A 17,815-nucleotide genomic window follows, 5' to 3' on the forward strand; every position below is an offset into this window, starting at 1 on the left:
GCTCTTGAAAGTTCATTGTGTGATTAAAGCCTGTCAAGATACACAGAAAATGCTCCAGAAGGTGGGGGGATGTAGTGAACAGTCACTGGGGGGCCCTCCTGCGGGAGGCCCTGGAGGTGTGTGTCCGGAGGGGAGATGAGAAGGAAAAGCAGAGAGTGAAACTAATGGTATTGACTGTGCAGTGGGTGGTGAGGCAGAGGGTTGGGGAAAGAGGAAGAAAATCTTCAGGGGTAGTCAGGGCCAGGATGGAAAGGAGAGGAAGAGAGATGAAGGAATGGCAGGCAAAGAAGGCTGCCTGTGTTGTGGCCTGAATCCTAGCAGGGACAGGCTTTGATAAGATGTTTTAAGTGGGGCCAGGCTGGCCACTTCGAATAGGAATATCCGGAGTGGAAGAAGGAGGAAAGAAGGAAAATGGGATGAAATATGGTATACTGATATGTTGTTTCAGCATCCTGGAGGTAGAAAGGTATGGAATTAAGTTGGCCCTTGACTGAGACTTTGTGAGACTTTGGTGAAAGTACAGGCTGTAGAAAGAAAGATAGAAAGAAGTGTTTTAAAAAAAAAAAAGATTACCTAAGGTGTTAAAGGTGTGGTATGTAGCATTTGACAGAGCTGTTTGAAGTTGAATGAGCAGGGAAAGGGGATGTAGGCATTATCTAAGTAACAGTCTAGAAGTTTTGGTATATTTGCTGTGGTGTTTGGTCAGTTTCCCAAGTATCAGGGAGGGGGACTGGGGGGGGACAGCCTGCTCCACCAGGAGCCACAGGCTGCAGGGGGGCTTCAGCTCCAGCACCTGGAGCGCCTCCTCCCTCTCCTTCTGCGCTGACTTTGATGTCTGCAGGGAGGTTTCTCGCTCCTTGCTCTCCCAGCTGCTGTTGAGCAGCAGGTTTTTGTTTCTTTGTTTGTCTTCGTGGATGTGCTCTCACAGAGGCACGGACTGTGTTGCTCATGGCTTGGCTCTGGGCAGCGGTCGGCCCCTTTGGGGCCAGATGAAATTGTCCCTTATCTGCCACGGGGAGGCTTCTGAATTCTTCTCGTGAAGAAGAATCTTTCCCCCCCGCCCCCGCACCTGTGAAGAACCTTGCCATCGAACCCAATACACTGGGGCAGCTAGGTCATTACTGGTTTGTAATGTATCAGGGATTAAATTAACTAATGAAACCCTAAAAAGTGATGGGGGTAGAAGGGGCTGGGATAACAGTGCCGCTTTTGGGGGATACCAAGCTGAGACTAGGAGATAAAATGTTCGCTGAGCAATTATTGCATGTACCCAAGGCAGGGACTAACTTGTTGGGAAGGTATTTGATGATGAAATTGGCATTCAACTAGTCAATTTTTAGACTGGAATAACAGTTAATGGAGTAATTATTAATGGAGTGCTCTCAGGCCCTGAGAGCAAAGATATACTCACCTCTAATTGGAAAGTCCCTGAAATGGGGGTGGAAGCAACAATACAGATGGTTGGTTTTACCTCAGGGGTTTACAGGGCCACCTATTTATTTGGGCAAGTTCTAGAACAGATTTTGGAGCAATTTCAACCTCCCGAGGAGGTGTTACTGTTACAAATATGTGGATGATCTTTTATTGTCAGGACAGGAGAAAACGGTTGTGAAGGAAGCTACTAACAAGCTATCCAACTTTCTGGGAAAGCAGGGCTTGGGAGTACTGAAAAATAAATTACAATATTTAGAAAGAGAAGTCAGGTATTTAAGGCATCTAATGTCTGAAGGAAAACAAAGAATAAATGCAGAGAGGATTCAGGGAATTGTTGAAAATTAAGAAAGAACTAAAAAGTTTTAAAAGAAAGATTTTTTTTAAGGAATCAAGAGCCATGAAGTCTGAAGGAAAATGGACACTCCCTGATGGGAGAGAAATGCTGAATAAAGCACCAATGAGGCAAATATGAACTGTTTTACATCAAGAGAGTCATTGGGAGGTGCAAGCAATGTGTGATGTTGTGCTAAGAAAGTATGTCTGTGTAGGAATATACACTTCAGTGAAGTGCAGAGGATGTACCATATGTCAAAAGGTAAATAAAAAGGTCTTCTGTAAGCCATCTAGAGGGGGACAGGAGCCAGGGATTTGACCTTTCCAAAGTATACAGGTAGACTTTACTGAGTTACTTGTTTGTCCTAATTGACCACGTGACTGGATGGGTGTAAAGCTTTACTGCAAGGGTTAAAGCAGGCCTTAGAGATTGAGTGGGATTTTCACAGCCCCTGGCACCCCTCCTCTTCTGGGAAGGTAGAGCGAATGAACCAGACATTAAAGAAGCAATTAACTAAATTAGTGTTAGAAACCCAACTTCCTTGGGTAAAATACTTACTCCTACAGGTTCAAACAGCACCAAGAAAGGATATAGGAATTTCACCACATGAGATGCTGTTCAGATTGCTCTATCTGGGCAGGAGGGATGAGATACCACAATTCAAAACAAGAGAGTTTCCTTAAGACCTGTATTCTGGGGTTGTCCTCTTCTTTGTCATCTCTCAGGACCTGTGGGCTGTTGGCTCAAACCCCACATTTGGAATTCCCCATTCACTACAGTCACCCAGGAAACCGGGTCCTGATTTGGACCTGGAAAGAGTCAACTCTGGCCTGAATGGGAAGGACCATTACTAACCACTGAAACAGCCATAAGAACTGTGGAAAAAGGTTGGACTCACTATACTCGAGTGAAGGAGTCTGTCAACCCTAGTACCTGGGAAGCTGTTCCTACAGAAGACTTGTTGGAAGTTGAAATCGAAGAGAAAAATCTCATAGTGGACTCTGAGCAGGATAAAAACTTACAATTGTAAACTAACCTTTTATTTTCACAGGTAACTAACTAGTGTGACTTGTGATTGAGAGAAAGGACAGACCTATAGTGAATTGCAGTGCTCCCAAGGAGGGGGGTTGTTATAGTAGTAGTGTACATCTTATTCTTTGTATTAATAATTATTTGGAAACATAAGGTTTAAAAATAATTACATGGAAAAATCGATTACTAATTTTGTTTTTAGTGATTTTAGGCCTCAGAGAAGGCCTCGGTCAATTGGCAACTTGGAAAAGGCATGACCAGATAATAGCAAAAACGGGATACCCCATCAAAATATGGGTGACTGTGACAGAGGGTTACGTACCACAATCCATTATGTTTGATGCTTGTGAGGTGTTAGCTTGTGGAGATTTAAATGTCCAACAACAATTGACCAGAGAGAACAAATAACTGGGAGAGACCCAACAGCCAGATTGAGAATAGCTGTATGGAAACAATCCTCTATTGCCATCAGAGAAAGGGAGAAACTCAAGGAGAAAACAGGAGAGAAAACAGGAGGCCCTCTGAAATGTGGCAGTTCAAACATTTGAGATTCAAACAGGGTATGGGGATGTGAATGCCTGGATAGAATGGGTCAAATATACTGTCCAGTCTCAACCGTAGCTACTGCTATGCTTGTGCCTCGGGATGACCAATTGCCCAGATAGTGCCCTTCCCATGGGGGTGGACCAAGGATTCCCAGGGGATGCGATGTATGATTGCATTGTACCAAGAAAAGACTGCCTGGGGAAGTGAGGCCTGTAAGTGTCTCTCTTTGCTGTTCCCTCCCTTGCGTGATAGCAATATCAGGGTTCCCCCTGCATTCTCTACAGCTATAGGTAACCATACAGCCTGCCTCTCACGGCAGGGTGTGAGTGCTACTTGGCATCTGGGAGAATTTGCCTTGTGCTACCAAGGACTTGATGGGAAACTGCTCAAGACTAGAGATCCCCAGGGCAGATCTCTGGTGGTACGGTGGAGGGAAGATCTTACGGTCCACCCTACCATCTAACTGGGGAGGCACTTGTGCACTTGTTCAATTAGCTATACCCTTCACCCTGGCATTTGAAAGAGAAACATCGCAATTACTCAGAAGAAGTAAAAGAGGCTTAGGAATATCATTTGATGATAGAGTATACATAGATTCTATTGGCGTACCTAGAGGAGTTCCGGATGAACATAAAGCCAGAAATCAAATTGCTGCAGGGTTTGAGTCACTGTTCTGGTGGGTAACAATCAATAAAAATGTGGATTGGATTACTTATATCTATTATAATCAGCAGAGATTCATCAGTTATACCAGGGATGTGATGAGAGGAATCGATGAACAACTAGATGCCACCAGCAAAATGGCTTGGGAAAACAGAACATCATTAGATATGATGCTCGTGGAGGAAGGAGGTGTGTGTGTGTGTGTGTGTGTGATACTGAGCAACCACTGTTGCACTCTTATACCCAACAATACTGTCCCAGATGGCTCAGTAACTAGAGCATTGCAAGGGCTTACCACCCTTGCCAGTGAATTGGCAGAAAAAGTAGGAATATTTACATTCTTGATCGTAGTTGTAGGAGTTTTGACAGCCATTGGTTGCTGCATTATCCCCTGTGTAAGAGGACTAGTACAGTGGTTAACTGAAACTGCTCTATTGAAACAAATGACCATGGAGCCACCACCTTACTCAGATAAGGTGATAATGAGGAGATGGAAAGCAAAGAAAGAAAAGAAGAAGAAGAAATCTACCAAATTACACCTTAGAGAAAGGTTTTGCAAAAATCAACAGTTTTTAAAAAAGAAAAGGGGGGAATTGTGGGAATAGAAATGTTGTTTTTGCAGAGTTACATTGTTTAGAAGGAAGGAATGTGGTGCTGAGATATGCTTACAGTGATAAGAAAGCTTAGCAGGCAACCTTGTAAAATGCAGATAACCAGACTCCTTAGGACAATTAGGTGAAAATCGCGGTGTTAAGTCAAGTCAGATAAGTGAAGAAACATTACCACTTCAAGCAGTAAAAATGTCAAAAGAAATTTGAAATTTAACAGGCTGGCAACTGAAGGCCATGCATTGTTTGTGAAGCATCAGATAGATTGTGAACCTGGATTACCCACTCAGTGGGGAAACAGGGGAGGGTCCTGTCATCAAAAAGTATATAAACTGTGTTTTGGAACTAGTAGATGCGCTCTCCTGCTTTTGGGGTGCCCGCCATTGCAATTGCGAATAAATTACTACTTCACTGAGATCCTCGCCTGAGCCTAAGTTATTGTCTACAGAGTGTTTCTCACAACATGCAGTGCAGGTGTATGTTGCAAGTATTCACTTTGCTTCTTGTAGGGGAAGTTTGCAGCCCATGCTGGCTTTCCAGCTGCTGTGGCTAAGCTGCTAATATTTCCTGGAAAACTTTATTTAAAACCACCTGTGCATGTTACAGGACTGTGTAGTCTCAGCTATATCTGTGGTGTAGATAAGTCCATAAAAATACAGGGCCATACGCTCAGCTGGTGACAGTTACTCTAGTCCCTGATCCACACCAGCTCAGTGAGACCAAGGTTAGTAACAGGGAGTCCTCCTGTCAGGGAGAAGAGGCAGGACCCATTGCTATTGCTAGTTTTGTTGTTGTTGTTTTTTTTTTTTTTTAATTGTCTTGAATTTCTGGAGTTTCTGGCCCCTAGGACTGTTGTATGAAAAAGCAGATCCTTTCCCCAGTGTGCAATAATCCAATTCTCACACGCTCAGGAGAGCTATTGCTCTTATTTAGGCCTGGGTGCTCGTTGGATTTTCCACAAGTCAAGCACACCTGTAATAAATGACTGAGTCCCAAATAGGATTGCAATTAAAGTTTACAATTTATTAAACGAATAGAGGCAAGCAAACAGCGCTGGGTGCGCCAGGAATCTCTGCTCCACCAAGACGCACACCTATTACATCAGGCAGCTGGTTTTTATGCTCCTAGTCTAATACATATTCATTACTACTTAGAAAAGGAAGGGTTATTATAATTAGTTCCTGGAATCCGAACCCTCCCACTGGCGCATGCGTATCAGTCTCCGGTGGTCCCTCTGGGGGTCTTGTGCTGAAGGCTCGTAGTCTTCCTCCCAGGCTTTGTTCTTCAGTTGTCCTTCAGCTTCTCTCTCTCCTCATTTGGTAGTCTCTGGGCCAGATGTCAGAGACTTTTGCAGTGTCTTGTGCAATAGTCAGCAGTTAATCTCAAAACCCTTCTTTCTCTTATCTCCTTCAAGGGGGAATGGGAAAAAGTTGTGCCAGGGGAGTTTTAGGTTGGATGTTAGGAAGAACTTCTTTACCGAAAGGGTTGTTAAACATTGGAACAGGCTGCCCAGGGAAGTGGTGGAGTCACCATCCCTGGAGGTGTTTAAAAGACGTTTAGATGTAGAGCTTAGGGATATGGTTTAGTGGAGGACTGTTAGTGTTAGGTCAGAGGTTGGACTCGATGATCTTGAGGTCTCTTCCAACCTAGAAATTCTGTGATTCTGTGATTCCTAGTCTCAGACCTGGGCATCAATGTTAACCCTTCAAATCCCCTATTGACACGAATTGCTAGACCATTCCTTTGCAAGATGCAAGAACTATCTATATTAACCACTCTGTTTTTCTTAGACTTGTGGTTACACAAGGGTATGTAAGACAGAATGTCACATTTCATCATATCATGCGGCCCTAGCATTGTTCCATATTGACACAAATCAGATGAACACATTTCACACACCTAATGCCAGTTTCTTGATTAAATGTATCGTCATACTTCTTGGCTCCTTTTCAGGACCTTCTGTGCATGTCTTCTTTTCTTTGGGGGTCCTTTCTGGTCTTTGGTGGTCTTTTCTGATGAAGTACCCTAACCCTTTTTAATCCATATATGGTCACATGTCACCTAAGGACAATTTAAGGCTACTTTCTCTTGCCAACTTTCTATTGTTTCTTACAGAAGGAGTATTTTGTCCCAGATCAAAGGGAACTTAGGTTAAATGATAAACATTCTTTTTTGGTCCTGTACTACATAAATGATACTTGATTATAGGGACGTTTATTTAAACATAGACAATACCTCTTCTTTTCCAAGGGAGAGTTTGTTCCATTACAGGACAACATGATAACGTATTTCTGAAGACATGAGCCAGTTCAGCTGCTGTGGCCAGTGTGTGATGCTCTTGGTTACCAGAGAGCTACTGAATGGTGGGACATATAGCTAGCTCATGGAAAGTGCTGGTTTAAACCATGCTGGATGTCTGGTTTAATTTAAATTTTCTTTTATTTTTTTCTCTCTGTGCTTGCAGGTCGGAAAATTCTTCACCATACAAGTAATGTCTTAGAAACTGTAGTCCTGATCAATCCCTCAGATGAAGCAGTTAGTACTGAGGTAAGTCAGTCAGAAATATTTCATTGCATGGACCATACTGTTACTGTAAAAGTCGATCAAAGAAGTTCTCTTAAGACTCAATTTGGAGTTTTAGAAAGCAGGCATTCTTTAATTGCTGTGCCAGACACACAGGGGATCGCTCCACCTAGTGTGCGTGCTGAATCGTTCAAGCTACGGGGGTTATATACAAACAGAATACACATATTCATTAGATTTCCAAGAAAGAATTAACATATTCATACAATTTCCCTACTCATTAAAATATGTAAATGTACCGGATGCATGTGCATTTGTTTCTACTGGTGGTCTTTCTGGGTCTTCTGGTGGTCATCGATAGTCAATTTAGGCTTGCATACTAAGATAAGTCATTTACATATCAAAGGACCTATGCATACCATGAGTTCCTCGCCTATTCTTTTTCAGACACATCCTCCAGGCCTGGGTTATCTTGACCTCCTCCCCCATCCTGGGACAGAGTTCTGTATGGTCTTATAGATAAGGCTGACTAATTAGTGGGTAAGGTGATGCTAGAGATACAGAGTTTCTAGACTTCCTTCTATTTAACTAAACATAGTAAAGGTTTGGCTCATCCGTTCATAAAATATTTCAGATTTGGTTCTATTACTCTACCAGGGAGAAAACCATATGTCCTTCTGACTCAGTATCAACAGGAGCTGCATTACGTGGACAGGATGAGAGCAGGGCCTAACTATGGATGAAAAGGCATGTTAGGAGCAAATATCATCAAAATCATCAGCCATCCCTTGATTTTTTTCTTCCTGGTTTCCCAGGCTCCTGGTAAAATGTCAGCGGTGTAGGATAGAAACACACCTCTGATCTCAGTGCTCCTTTCCTCATAATGCACCAAATTTTCTTTTGCTGAAGTGGAGGCATCTGTGCTGAAACTGCATCTGCTTTTCTTCTGCTTTTCTTCTGCTCCTCCATTGCCTGGTAGCTCTGAATGCCTATTTTGCACATGAAAAAGAGCTTGAAAAAAAAATGGTTTCCCTGAGTCAAATTTAGATCTTTGAGAAGAATTACATCTATGTGTTATGTCCTTGAAAATGCACATGAAACGATCAATAGACTTTGGAGAGTGCCCCGGAAAAGAATTGTCAAATCCTCATTAACTCACTAGTGATGCAGTGAAAACTCAATAACCAAAGTTATTAAGCAGGTATTCTTTATTATGGCACCGTGTGTGTGTGGGGATCGCTCCGCCAAATACACACACCAAGGATGTGCAGTGTGCTTATTAGTGGGATAAATACATATTCATTTAATTTCCCATAAGTGTCTTGCATATTCATCAGGTCTCTGAAGAATCATTAACATGGGTTCCTGCCCCTGTTCGCATGTGTACTGGAGTCCTTGGGTGGTCATCCGAGATACTCTGGTGGTCTTTTGATGAAGGCCAGAAGTCTTCCTCGCTGCTAAACTTCTGACCTTTCCTTTCTCTGACAGACTTCAGCAGTCCAAGCCAGTTCTTGCTGGTGCCATTATCTATGCATATACACTTTTACTCCCTTAACTTAGGGGTCGTTAACATATAATTGCCTTAGCTAAGACCTACGGAATCAACATTCTTTACCTTGTTCCCTGTCTCAAGTCCCCCCTTTTCTTTATCTTAAGCAAATTCTTTTGCTTATAGCACTCCTTGATTCAAAGTTTTCATAAAATTCTTACCAGTTTTTACTTGGTGCTTGATTTGGTTACACTTCCAGGTTTCATAATCATCTAGGCGTTTTATACAGCACCAAAATGCATACTGTACCAATACACAGGTTAAGAATACTAATAAAAGCAAGATCAATATTCCTATAAGTAACTGCTTAAGCTAAGAAAGGTTTAGTAACCAAGAAGTCATTTTCTTCCATAAATCTTGAAAACCCCATGAGGTGTCACCTTGAACTACATTATGTAAGATCTTGATCTTTTCCAGATATTTTCTGAAATCAGTCTCAATTCGTCCTGCCTCATTTATATACATACAGCAACTAATATTTATTAAAGTGCATACTTCCCCTTGGGAGGCTAATAAAAGGTCTAGAGCCTAAAATGTTCTTATTGATTTGTTCTAGTTGCTTGCCCCAAACTATAATGTTATAAAGGAAGTCTCAACTCAATCTGAATTTAGTAATATTTATAAAAGGAATATTTATAAATGGCAAGTAAACAAGGCTGTGTGTGCGGGGAGTCTATGCTCTACCAACACGCACACACGAACATTGAACCTTCTAAATATACAGAGCATTGCTTTTACATACTAAACCCAAGTACGCCTATACATCTGTACTATCAGAAAAGGTAGCAAACAATCCTTTAAGTCTATTACTATTAATGTCCATGACTGGGGGAGCATAGTTGGCCTGGTTGAAGTGCTCCCATAACTTCCATGACTTAACAGTCTCAATTTTCCATTCCTTTTCTTGATTACAAACACAGGAGAATTCCAGGGCTAGTCATGGGAACAATACGTCTTGCTTTAAGTTGTTAAGCAACTTGGTCTTCGGGCCTTATGTATCCTAACCTTCCCGGATCCAAGAAAAACATATCAGTCTCCTTTTCAAGGCCAATAGGGCCTGGGTCTCCTTTTCAAGGCCAATAGGGCCTTTTCAAGGCCAATAGGGCCTGGGTCAAAAGGCACATCCAGGTCACCAAGGGGTGTAACAGCAAAGGCCTGAGATGGCAGTAGCGGCAGGGGGGCTGATGGTGTACCAGTCGGATCAGTAAACGAGCCCACAGCTCCCTCACTGTCTGACACACCACATGTTTCTGACTGTGGTTCCACATGGCTCTTTAAGGCCTAAGAGACTGCTCACCAGGTGCGGGGGGGGGGGGAAAAACTCCTACAACTACGATCAAGAATGTAAATATTCCTACTTTTTCTGCCAATTCACTGGCAAGGGTGGTAAGCCCTTGCAATGCTCTAGTTACTGAGCCATCTGGGACAGTATTGTTGGGTATAAGAGTGCAACAGTGGTTGCTCAGTATCACACACACACACACACACCTCCTTCCTCCACGAGCATCATATCTAATGATGTTCTGTTTTCCCAAGCCATTTTGCTGGTGGCATCTAGTTGTTCATCGATTCCTCTCATCACATCCCTGGTATAATTGATGAATCTCTGCTGATTATAATAGATATAAGTAATCCAATCCACATTTTTATTGATTGTTACCCACCAGAACAGTGACTCAAACCCTGCAGCAATTTGATTTCTGGCTTTATGTTCATCCGGAACTCCTCTAGGTACGCCAATAGAATCTATGTATACTCTATCATCAAATGATATTCCTAAGCCTCTTTTACTTCTTCTGAGTAATTGCGATGTTTCTCTTTCAAATGCCAGGGTGAAGGGTATAGCTAATTGAACAAGTGCACAAGTGCCTCCCCAGTTAGATGGTAGGGTGGACCGTAAGATCTTCCCTCCACCGTACCACCAGAGATCTGCCCTGGGGATCTCTAGTCTTGAGCAGTTTCCCATCAAGTCCTTGGTAGCACAAGGCAAATTCTCCCAGATGCCAAGTAGCACTCACACCCTGCCGTGAGAGGCAGGCTGTATGGTTACCTATAGCTGTAGAGAATGCAGGGGGAACCCTGATATTGCTATCACGCAAGGGAGGGAACAGCAAAGAGAGACACTTACAGGCCTCACTTCCCCAGGCAGTCTTTTCTTGGTACAATGCAATCATACATCGCATCCCCTGGGAATCCTTGGTCCACCCCCATGGGAAGGGCACTATCTGGGCAATTGGTCATCCCGAGGCACAAGCATAGCAGTAGCTACGGTTGAGACTGGACAGTATATTTGACCCATTCTATCCAGGCATTCACATCCCCATACCCTGTTTGAATCTCAAATGTTTGAACTGCCACATTTCAGAGGGCCTCCTGTTTTCTCTCCTGTTTTCTCCTTGAGTTTCTCCCTTTCTCTGATGGCAATAGAGGATTGTTTCCATACAGCTATTCTCAATCTGGCTGTTGGGTCTCTCCCAGTTATTTGTTCTCTCTGGTCAATTGTTGTTGGACATTTAAATCTCCACAAGCTAACACCTCACAAGCATCAAACATAATGGATTGTGGTACGTAACCCTCTGTCACAGTCACCCATATTTTGATGGGGTATCCCGTTTTTGCTATTATCTGGTCATGCCTTTTCCAAGTTGCCAATTGACCGAGGCCTTCTCTGAGGCCTAAAATCACTAAAAACAAAATTAGTAATCGATTTTTCCATGTAATTATTTTTAAACCTTATGTTTCCAAATAATTATTAATACAAAGAATAAGATGTACACTACTACTATAACAACCCCCCCCCTTGGGAGCACTGCAATTCACTATAGGTCTGTCCTTTCTCTCAATCACAAGTCACACTAGTTAGTTACCTGTGAAAATAAAAGGTTAGTTTACAATTGTAAGTTTTTATCCTGCTCAGAGTCCACTATGAGATTTTTCTCTTCGATTTCAACTTCCAACAAGTCTTCTGTAGGAACAGCTTCCCAGGTACTAGGGTTGACGGACTCCTTCACTCGAGTATAGTGAGTCCAACCTTTTTCCACAGTTCTTATGGCTGTTTCAGTGGTTAGTAATGGTCCTTCCCATTCAGGCCAGAGTTGACTCTTTCCAGGTCCAAATCAGGACCCGGTTTCCTGGGTGACTGTAGTGAATGGGGAATTCCAAATGTGGGGTTTGAGCCAACAGCCCACAGGTCCTGAGAGATGACAAAGAAGAGGACAACCCCAGAATACAGGTCTTAAGGAAACTCTCTTGTTTTGAATTGTGGTATCTCATCCCTCCTGCCCAGATAGAGCAATCTGAACAGCATCTCATGTGATGAAATTCCTATATCCTTTCTTGGTGCTGTTTGAACCTGTAGGAGTAAGTATTTTACCCAAGGAAGTTGGGTTTCTAACACTAATTTAGTTAATTGCTTCTTTAATGTCTGGTTCATTCCGGTGGCCACTTATCCCTACTTATCCCTACCTGCCCCTGGATTCCATCCTGAGGCAATAGTCTCACAACCCCAATAAGCGCAATAATAATGACTTGGGTAATTACAGTAACTTCTTCCTGGATTAGAAGCTGGACACAAATAGAAATCCGATTGATTATTACACATTGGTCCCACAGTCGTTATGTTGCAAAGGTCAGTCTTAAAGCTAGGGGCACCAGCCATAGTGATTTGCTGTATCATAGTGGTGTCGTCCCATCTTATTAGACTCCACTGAAAAGGCTGGTGTGGATGGTGTTGAGTCGCTATGCAGGATGAAATCACTGCGAGAACCCCCAAATACCGATAGGAATGGCTGAGGCCCATTTCTCCCCACTATTCACTCCTCTGCCTCACTCGTCAGTTGGGTTGCAGCCAACTACGAGGTTTTAGTTCTTCTCGGCAGCAGTAGTGTTCTTCAGGGGTTAGGAGGACCTCTGCCTCTACCCACGATACTTATCGGGTCCGTCGCAAGGTGAGCTTCAGGTCCTCAGTTCCCGGAGTAACCTCCCACTTTTCGTTGCGGATGGGTTCCTTAATACGGCTGGCGTGCATCCATCCCTTTTCCACGGTCCGAACTTCTGTTTCTGTAGTGAGCAAAACAACATAGGGGCCTTCCCACTGTGGCGTTAGTGAGACTTCTTTCCAAGTCCTCACCAGGACCTTATCTCCTGGCTGTACCTTGTGTATTGCCATATCCAACGGGGGGCGCTGTGCAACCAGACGTTTTTTCTGCAACTCCCTACGCCTATTCATTAATTGTATTAGGTAGGGCTTTAATTGATCATCTTGCAGATGGGGATGGTCAAGGGGTAACTCCAGATCATAACGCATACCATATAGCATTTCAAAAGGAGAAATTCCTACATCAGTTCTGGGTTGCGTCCATATGTTTAACAGTGCAAGGGGTAAGCATTTTATCCAAGAAGCCTTAGTTTCCAGCATAAGTTTTGTTAGTTGTTTCTTAATTTCCCCATTCATTCGCTCTACCTTTCCAGAAGAGGAGGGGTGCCAGGGGCTTTGAAAATCCCACTCAATCTCTAAGGCCTGCTTTAATCCTTGCAGTAAAGCTTTACACCCATTCAGTCACGTGGTCAATTAGGACAAACAAGTAACTCAGTAAAGTCTACCTGTATACTTTGGAAAGGTCAAAGCCCTGGCTCCCGCCCCCCTCTAGATAGGTTACAGAAGACCTTTTTATTTACCTTTTGACATATAGTACATCCTCTGCATGTGTGCTTCCCTAAAGTATATATTCCTACACAGACATGCTTTCTTAGAACAACATCACACATTGCTTGCACCTCCCAATGACTCTCTTGATGTAAAGCAGTTAATATTTGCCTCATTATCACTTTATTCAGTATTTCTCTCCCATCAGGGAGTATCGATTTTCCTTAAAATGATCCACATATTTGTAACATTAATACCTCCTTGGGAGGTTGTAATTGCTCCAAAATTTTTTTTTTAGAATTTACCCAAATAGATAGGTGGCCCTATAAACCCCTGAGGTAAAATTGTCCACCTATATTGTTGCTTCCGCCCCCATTTCAGGGTCTTTCCAGTCAAAGGTGAATATATGTTTGCTCTCAGGGCCTGAGAGCACTCCATTAATAACACTGTTATTCCAGTCTAACAATTCACTATTTGAATGCCCAATTTAATCATCAAATCCCTTCCCAACAAGTTAGTCTCCGCCTTGGATACATACAATAATTGTCCAGTGATCATTTTATCCCCTGGTCTCAGCTTGGTATCCCCCAAAGGTGGTACTGTTATCCAAGTCCCTTCTACCCCTATCACATCTAGGGTTTCATTAGTTAATTTAATCCCTGATACTTTACAAGTCAGTAATGACTTAGCTGTTCCCCAGTGTATTGGGTTTGATGGCAAGGTTCGGGGGTGTGAGGTGTGTGGGGGTGGGAAAACTGCAGTGGCAGCCCCCGTGAGAAAAAAACAGAAACCTCCCCGTGGTAGATAAGGGACAATTTCATCTGGCCCCAAAGGGGCCGACCGCTGCCAAGAGCCAAGCCATGAGCAACACAGTCCGTGCCTCTGTGAGAGCACATCCACGAAGACAAACAAAGAAACAAAAACCTGCTGCTCAACAGCAGCTGGGAGAGCAAGGAGCTCTCATTTTCTGGTGAAGAGAGCTACATCTCTGGTGATGAGCTACATTTTCTGGTGATGAGAGCTACATCATTTGTTTGTACATATTAGTAGTAGTAGTACTGTTATCATCATTGTATTATTATTATTATTATTATTATTATTATTATTATTATTATTATTATTATTATTATTATTATTATTATTATTATTATTATTATTATTTTCCTGTCTTATTAAACTGTCTTTATCTCAACTCACGGGCTTCAGTTTCCATTTCTCTCCCCCGTCCCAGAGAGGGGAGGGGGGAGGGTGAGCGAACGGCTGCGTGGTGTTTAGCTGCCGGCCGGGTTAAACCACAACAGTCTTTTTGGCGCCCAACGTGGGGCCCGAAAGGTTGAGATAACGGCAGATCTGACCAGAGTGTGTTAAACTAAAATTGGTATAAGTATTAGACCTGCTTAATAGTTACTTGTCATAATGCTGATTGCTTTAATCTCAGCTCTGCTGCGCCTGTTTTCCAATTATAGCACGTTATCTTCCGTATGTGCTCTCTGTCATGTTGTTTGTCCTCTCCGGGCCCTGGTTTCAGACCATTATGGTACTGTGTGTTGTATCAGTGGCTTATGAGATGATGAAATATCTGGCCATGACTCTAACTTGGTATTTGTACTCAGTAACATCGTCGACTCTATACTTTGGAAACCATATCTCAGAAACTATTAGCAATTATACCTATTGTTTTTTTCCATTAGGGAGTCAATCTGTGGAGGGAAAAGGGGAAGATATTTTTTCTTACTTGATTACTCTCCCTTTCTCCTTCACCACCCCTGTATCCTCCTGGATCACTCTGTCTTCCTCCTTCACCACCCTCTTATCCCCCGAGCTTGTCACAATAGCTCTCCAAGATATTGAATATTCTTGGGATACTCAGACCAGCATAGTCTTGTTGTTCTGCCTCCTGAATGCACTTCAGATTCTGCTTAAAGTTAAACAACTACTTAGGAAGCTCATCCGGAGATCTGCCCGGAGGCAGTATAGTTGTGGGTGGCAGGGAGTATGGGAGGATATGGGCAGGCATCTAGAGCAGTTGGCACCCCCAGTGTTTTGGAAATTCACCCCTGAACAATGGCAAAATCCTCAAAAACTGGCAGAATGCTTGAAAAAAAGGTGTCATGATTCTGGCAGTTCCAAAGTGACACAAATCATTGTAACGTGCTGGGGCCTGGCTCATGCCTATCGAGCTGCCATTGATACTGCTATCAACTTAGTGACAGACCCTGCGGCCACTCCAAGCCCTGTGACAGATCCAACGGCCACTGTGACCCCTACGGTGGACTCTGCAGCTGCTCCAGTCCCAGCTCCTGCAGCCGCTCCAGCCCCAGCTCCTGCAGCTGCTCCAGTCCCAGCTCCTGCCGCTACTCCAGTCCCAGCTCCTGCAACTGCTCCAACTCAAGTTCCTGCAGCCGCTCCAGCTCCGGTTCCTGCAACTGCTCCAGCTCCTGCAGCCACTCCTGCTCCTGTGGCTATGTCAGAGAAACGAGCTGTAGCACTGCAAGTTGACCCTGCAGAGGGTATTCCAACCCCTGTGGCAGACCCTGTAACAAGGTCAGAGAAACGAGCAGTAGCACTGCAAGTTGCCCCTGTAGAGAAGGTGAAAAAATGGTATAGAGATTCAGGTCGTTTAGAAAGCAGAGAGTCTTCTGCCAAATCTAGGTATAGAGACGACAGAGACGACGATGACACTGGGCCATCAAGGATTCAGGAGGAGGAAGATGAGGATGCCGAAAAATCAACAGTAACTACCCGAAGCCTAAACGAGTGCGAGCTATAAGATGTGCGAAAAGATTTTGGTCATTGTATAGGTGAGCAGCTTGTCACCTGGCTGCTCCGATGTTGGGACACTGGAGCCAATTGTGTGAAATTAGACGGCAGGGAAGCCAAGTGGCTGGGATCCCTTGCTAGAGACGCAGGCATTGACAAAGCAATTGCAGATGGAGCACAATCCACCAGCCTCTGGAGACGTCTCCTCTCAGCTGTGAGGGAAAGGTATCCCTTCAAGGAAGAACTTTTATGTCTACCAGGCAAGTGGACCACTATGGAGAAGGGAATCCAGTACCTGAGGGAATTAGCCGTACGGGAAGTGATTTATGAGGATCCAGACCTCAGACAAACATCCAAAGACCCAGATGAAGTCAGGTGTACACGACCCATGTGGCGGAAGTTTGTACGGAGTGCACCATCATCATATGCCAGCTCATTGGCAATAATGGCCTGGAAAGAGGATGAGGAACCCACAGTGGATGAAGTGGCTAAACAACTCCGGCAGTACGAAGAAAGTCTCTCCTCTTCCTTACAGGCCTGCGTCTCAGCTGTGGAGAAACTTTCTGAAGAGGTCCACCAACTTAAAGAGAATCTATCTTCCCCCCAACCTGAACCAACCAGTGTCCAACGACCGAAAGAGAACATTTGGGAGAAACTTTCTGAAAAGTTTCACCAACTTGAAGAGAGATTATTCTCCTCCGTACCTGTACAGAGCAGTGTCTCAGCTATCAGGGGTAGGCGTTCATCCACACAAGGAAGACGATATGGTGGGTACTCACCCCGTGCCACCCTGTGGTTTTACTTAGGAGACCATGGAGAGGACATGAGAAAATGGGATGGAAAATCTACCGCGACCCTAGAGGCACGGGTACGTGAGTTGCAAAAGAAAACAATCAGGAAAAAGGGATTCTCTGAAAAGTTTGCTGCTCCAGCTTCCAGCAGACAGTCCTTCAAACACAGAAACGAAGAAGATTCTGACCAGGATTAGGGGGGCCCTGCCTCCAGCCAGGGGGAGGAAAGGGACAATCGAGTTTATTGGACTCTGTGGATTCGATGGCCTGGCACGTCAGACGCACAGAAGTATAAGGCTTTAGTAGACACCGGTGCACAATGTACTATAATGCCATCGAGCTATAAAGGACCAGAGCCCATCTATATTTGTGGAGTGACAGGGGGATCTCAGCAGTTGACTGTATTGGAGGCTGAAGTGAGTCTGACTGGGAATGAGTGGGAAAAGCACCGCATTGTGACTGGCCCGGATGCTCCATGTATCCTTGGCATAGACTATCTTAGAAGAGGATATTGCAAGGACCCAAAAGGGTTCCGGTGGGCTTTTGGTATAGCTGCCTTAGAGACAGAGGGCATTAAACAATTATCTACCTTGCCTGGTCTCTCAGAGGACCCCTCTGTTGTGGGGTTGCTGAGGGTCGAAGAACAGCAAGTGCCAATCGCTACCACAACTGTGCACCGGCGGCAATATCGCACTAACCGAGACTCCCTGATCCCCATCCATAAGCTAATTCGTCAATTGGAGAGCAAAGGAGTGATCAGCAAGACTCATTCACCTTTCAATAGTCCCATATGGCCAGTGCGAAAGTCTAATGGCGAGTGGAGACTAACAGTGGACTATCGTGGCCTGAACGAAGTCACACCACCACTGAGTGCTGCAGTGCCGGACATGCTGGAACTTCAGTACGAACTTGAGTCGAAGGCAGCCAAGT

At 44.0% G+C, this 17,815-nt stretch overlaps 1 protein-coding gene across 1 annotated transcript in view; it reads left to right on the top strand.

Annotated features, from left to right (window-relative positions):
* The window catches only part of LOC137847006 (microtubule-associated protein 1B-like), a 125,089-nt gene that overhangs the window by 50,346 nt on the left and 56,928 nt on the right, over positions 1-17,815 (top strand). Inside the window, exon 3 of the mRNA XM_068665192.1 lies at positions 7,082-7,164. Within this exon, the coding sequence (XP_068521293.1) occupies positions 7,082-7,164 (83 nt within the window). The remainder of the gene's footprint in view (positions 1-7,081; positions 7,165-17,815) is intronic.

This window comes from Anas acuta, chromosome W, assembly GCF_963932015.1.
Source record: "Anas acuta chromosome W, bAnaAcu1.1, whole genome shotgun sequence".
Classification (NCBI taxonomy): Eukaryota; Metazoa; Chordata; class Aves; order Anseriformes; family Anatidae; genus Anas; species Anas acuta.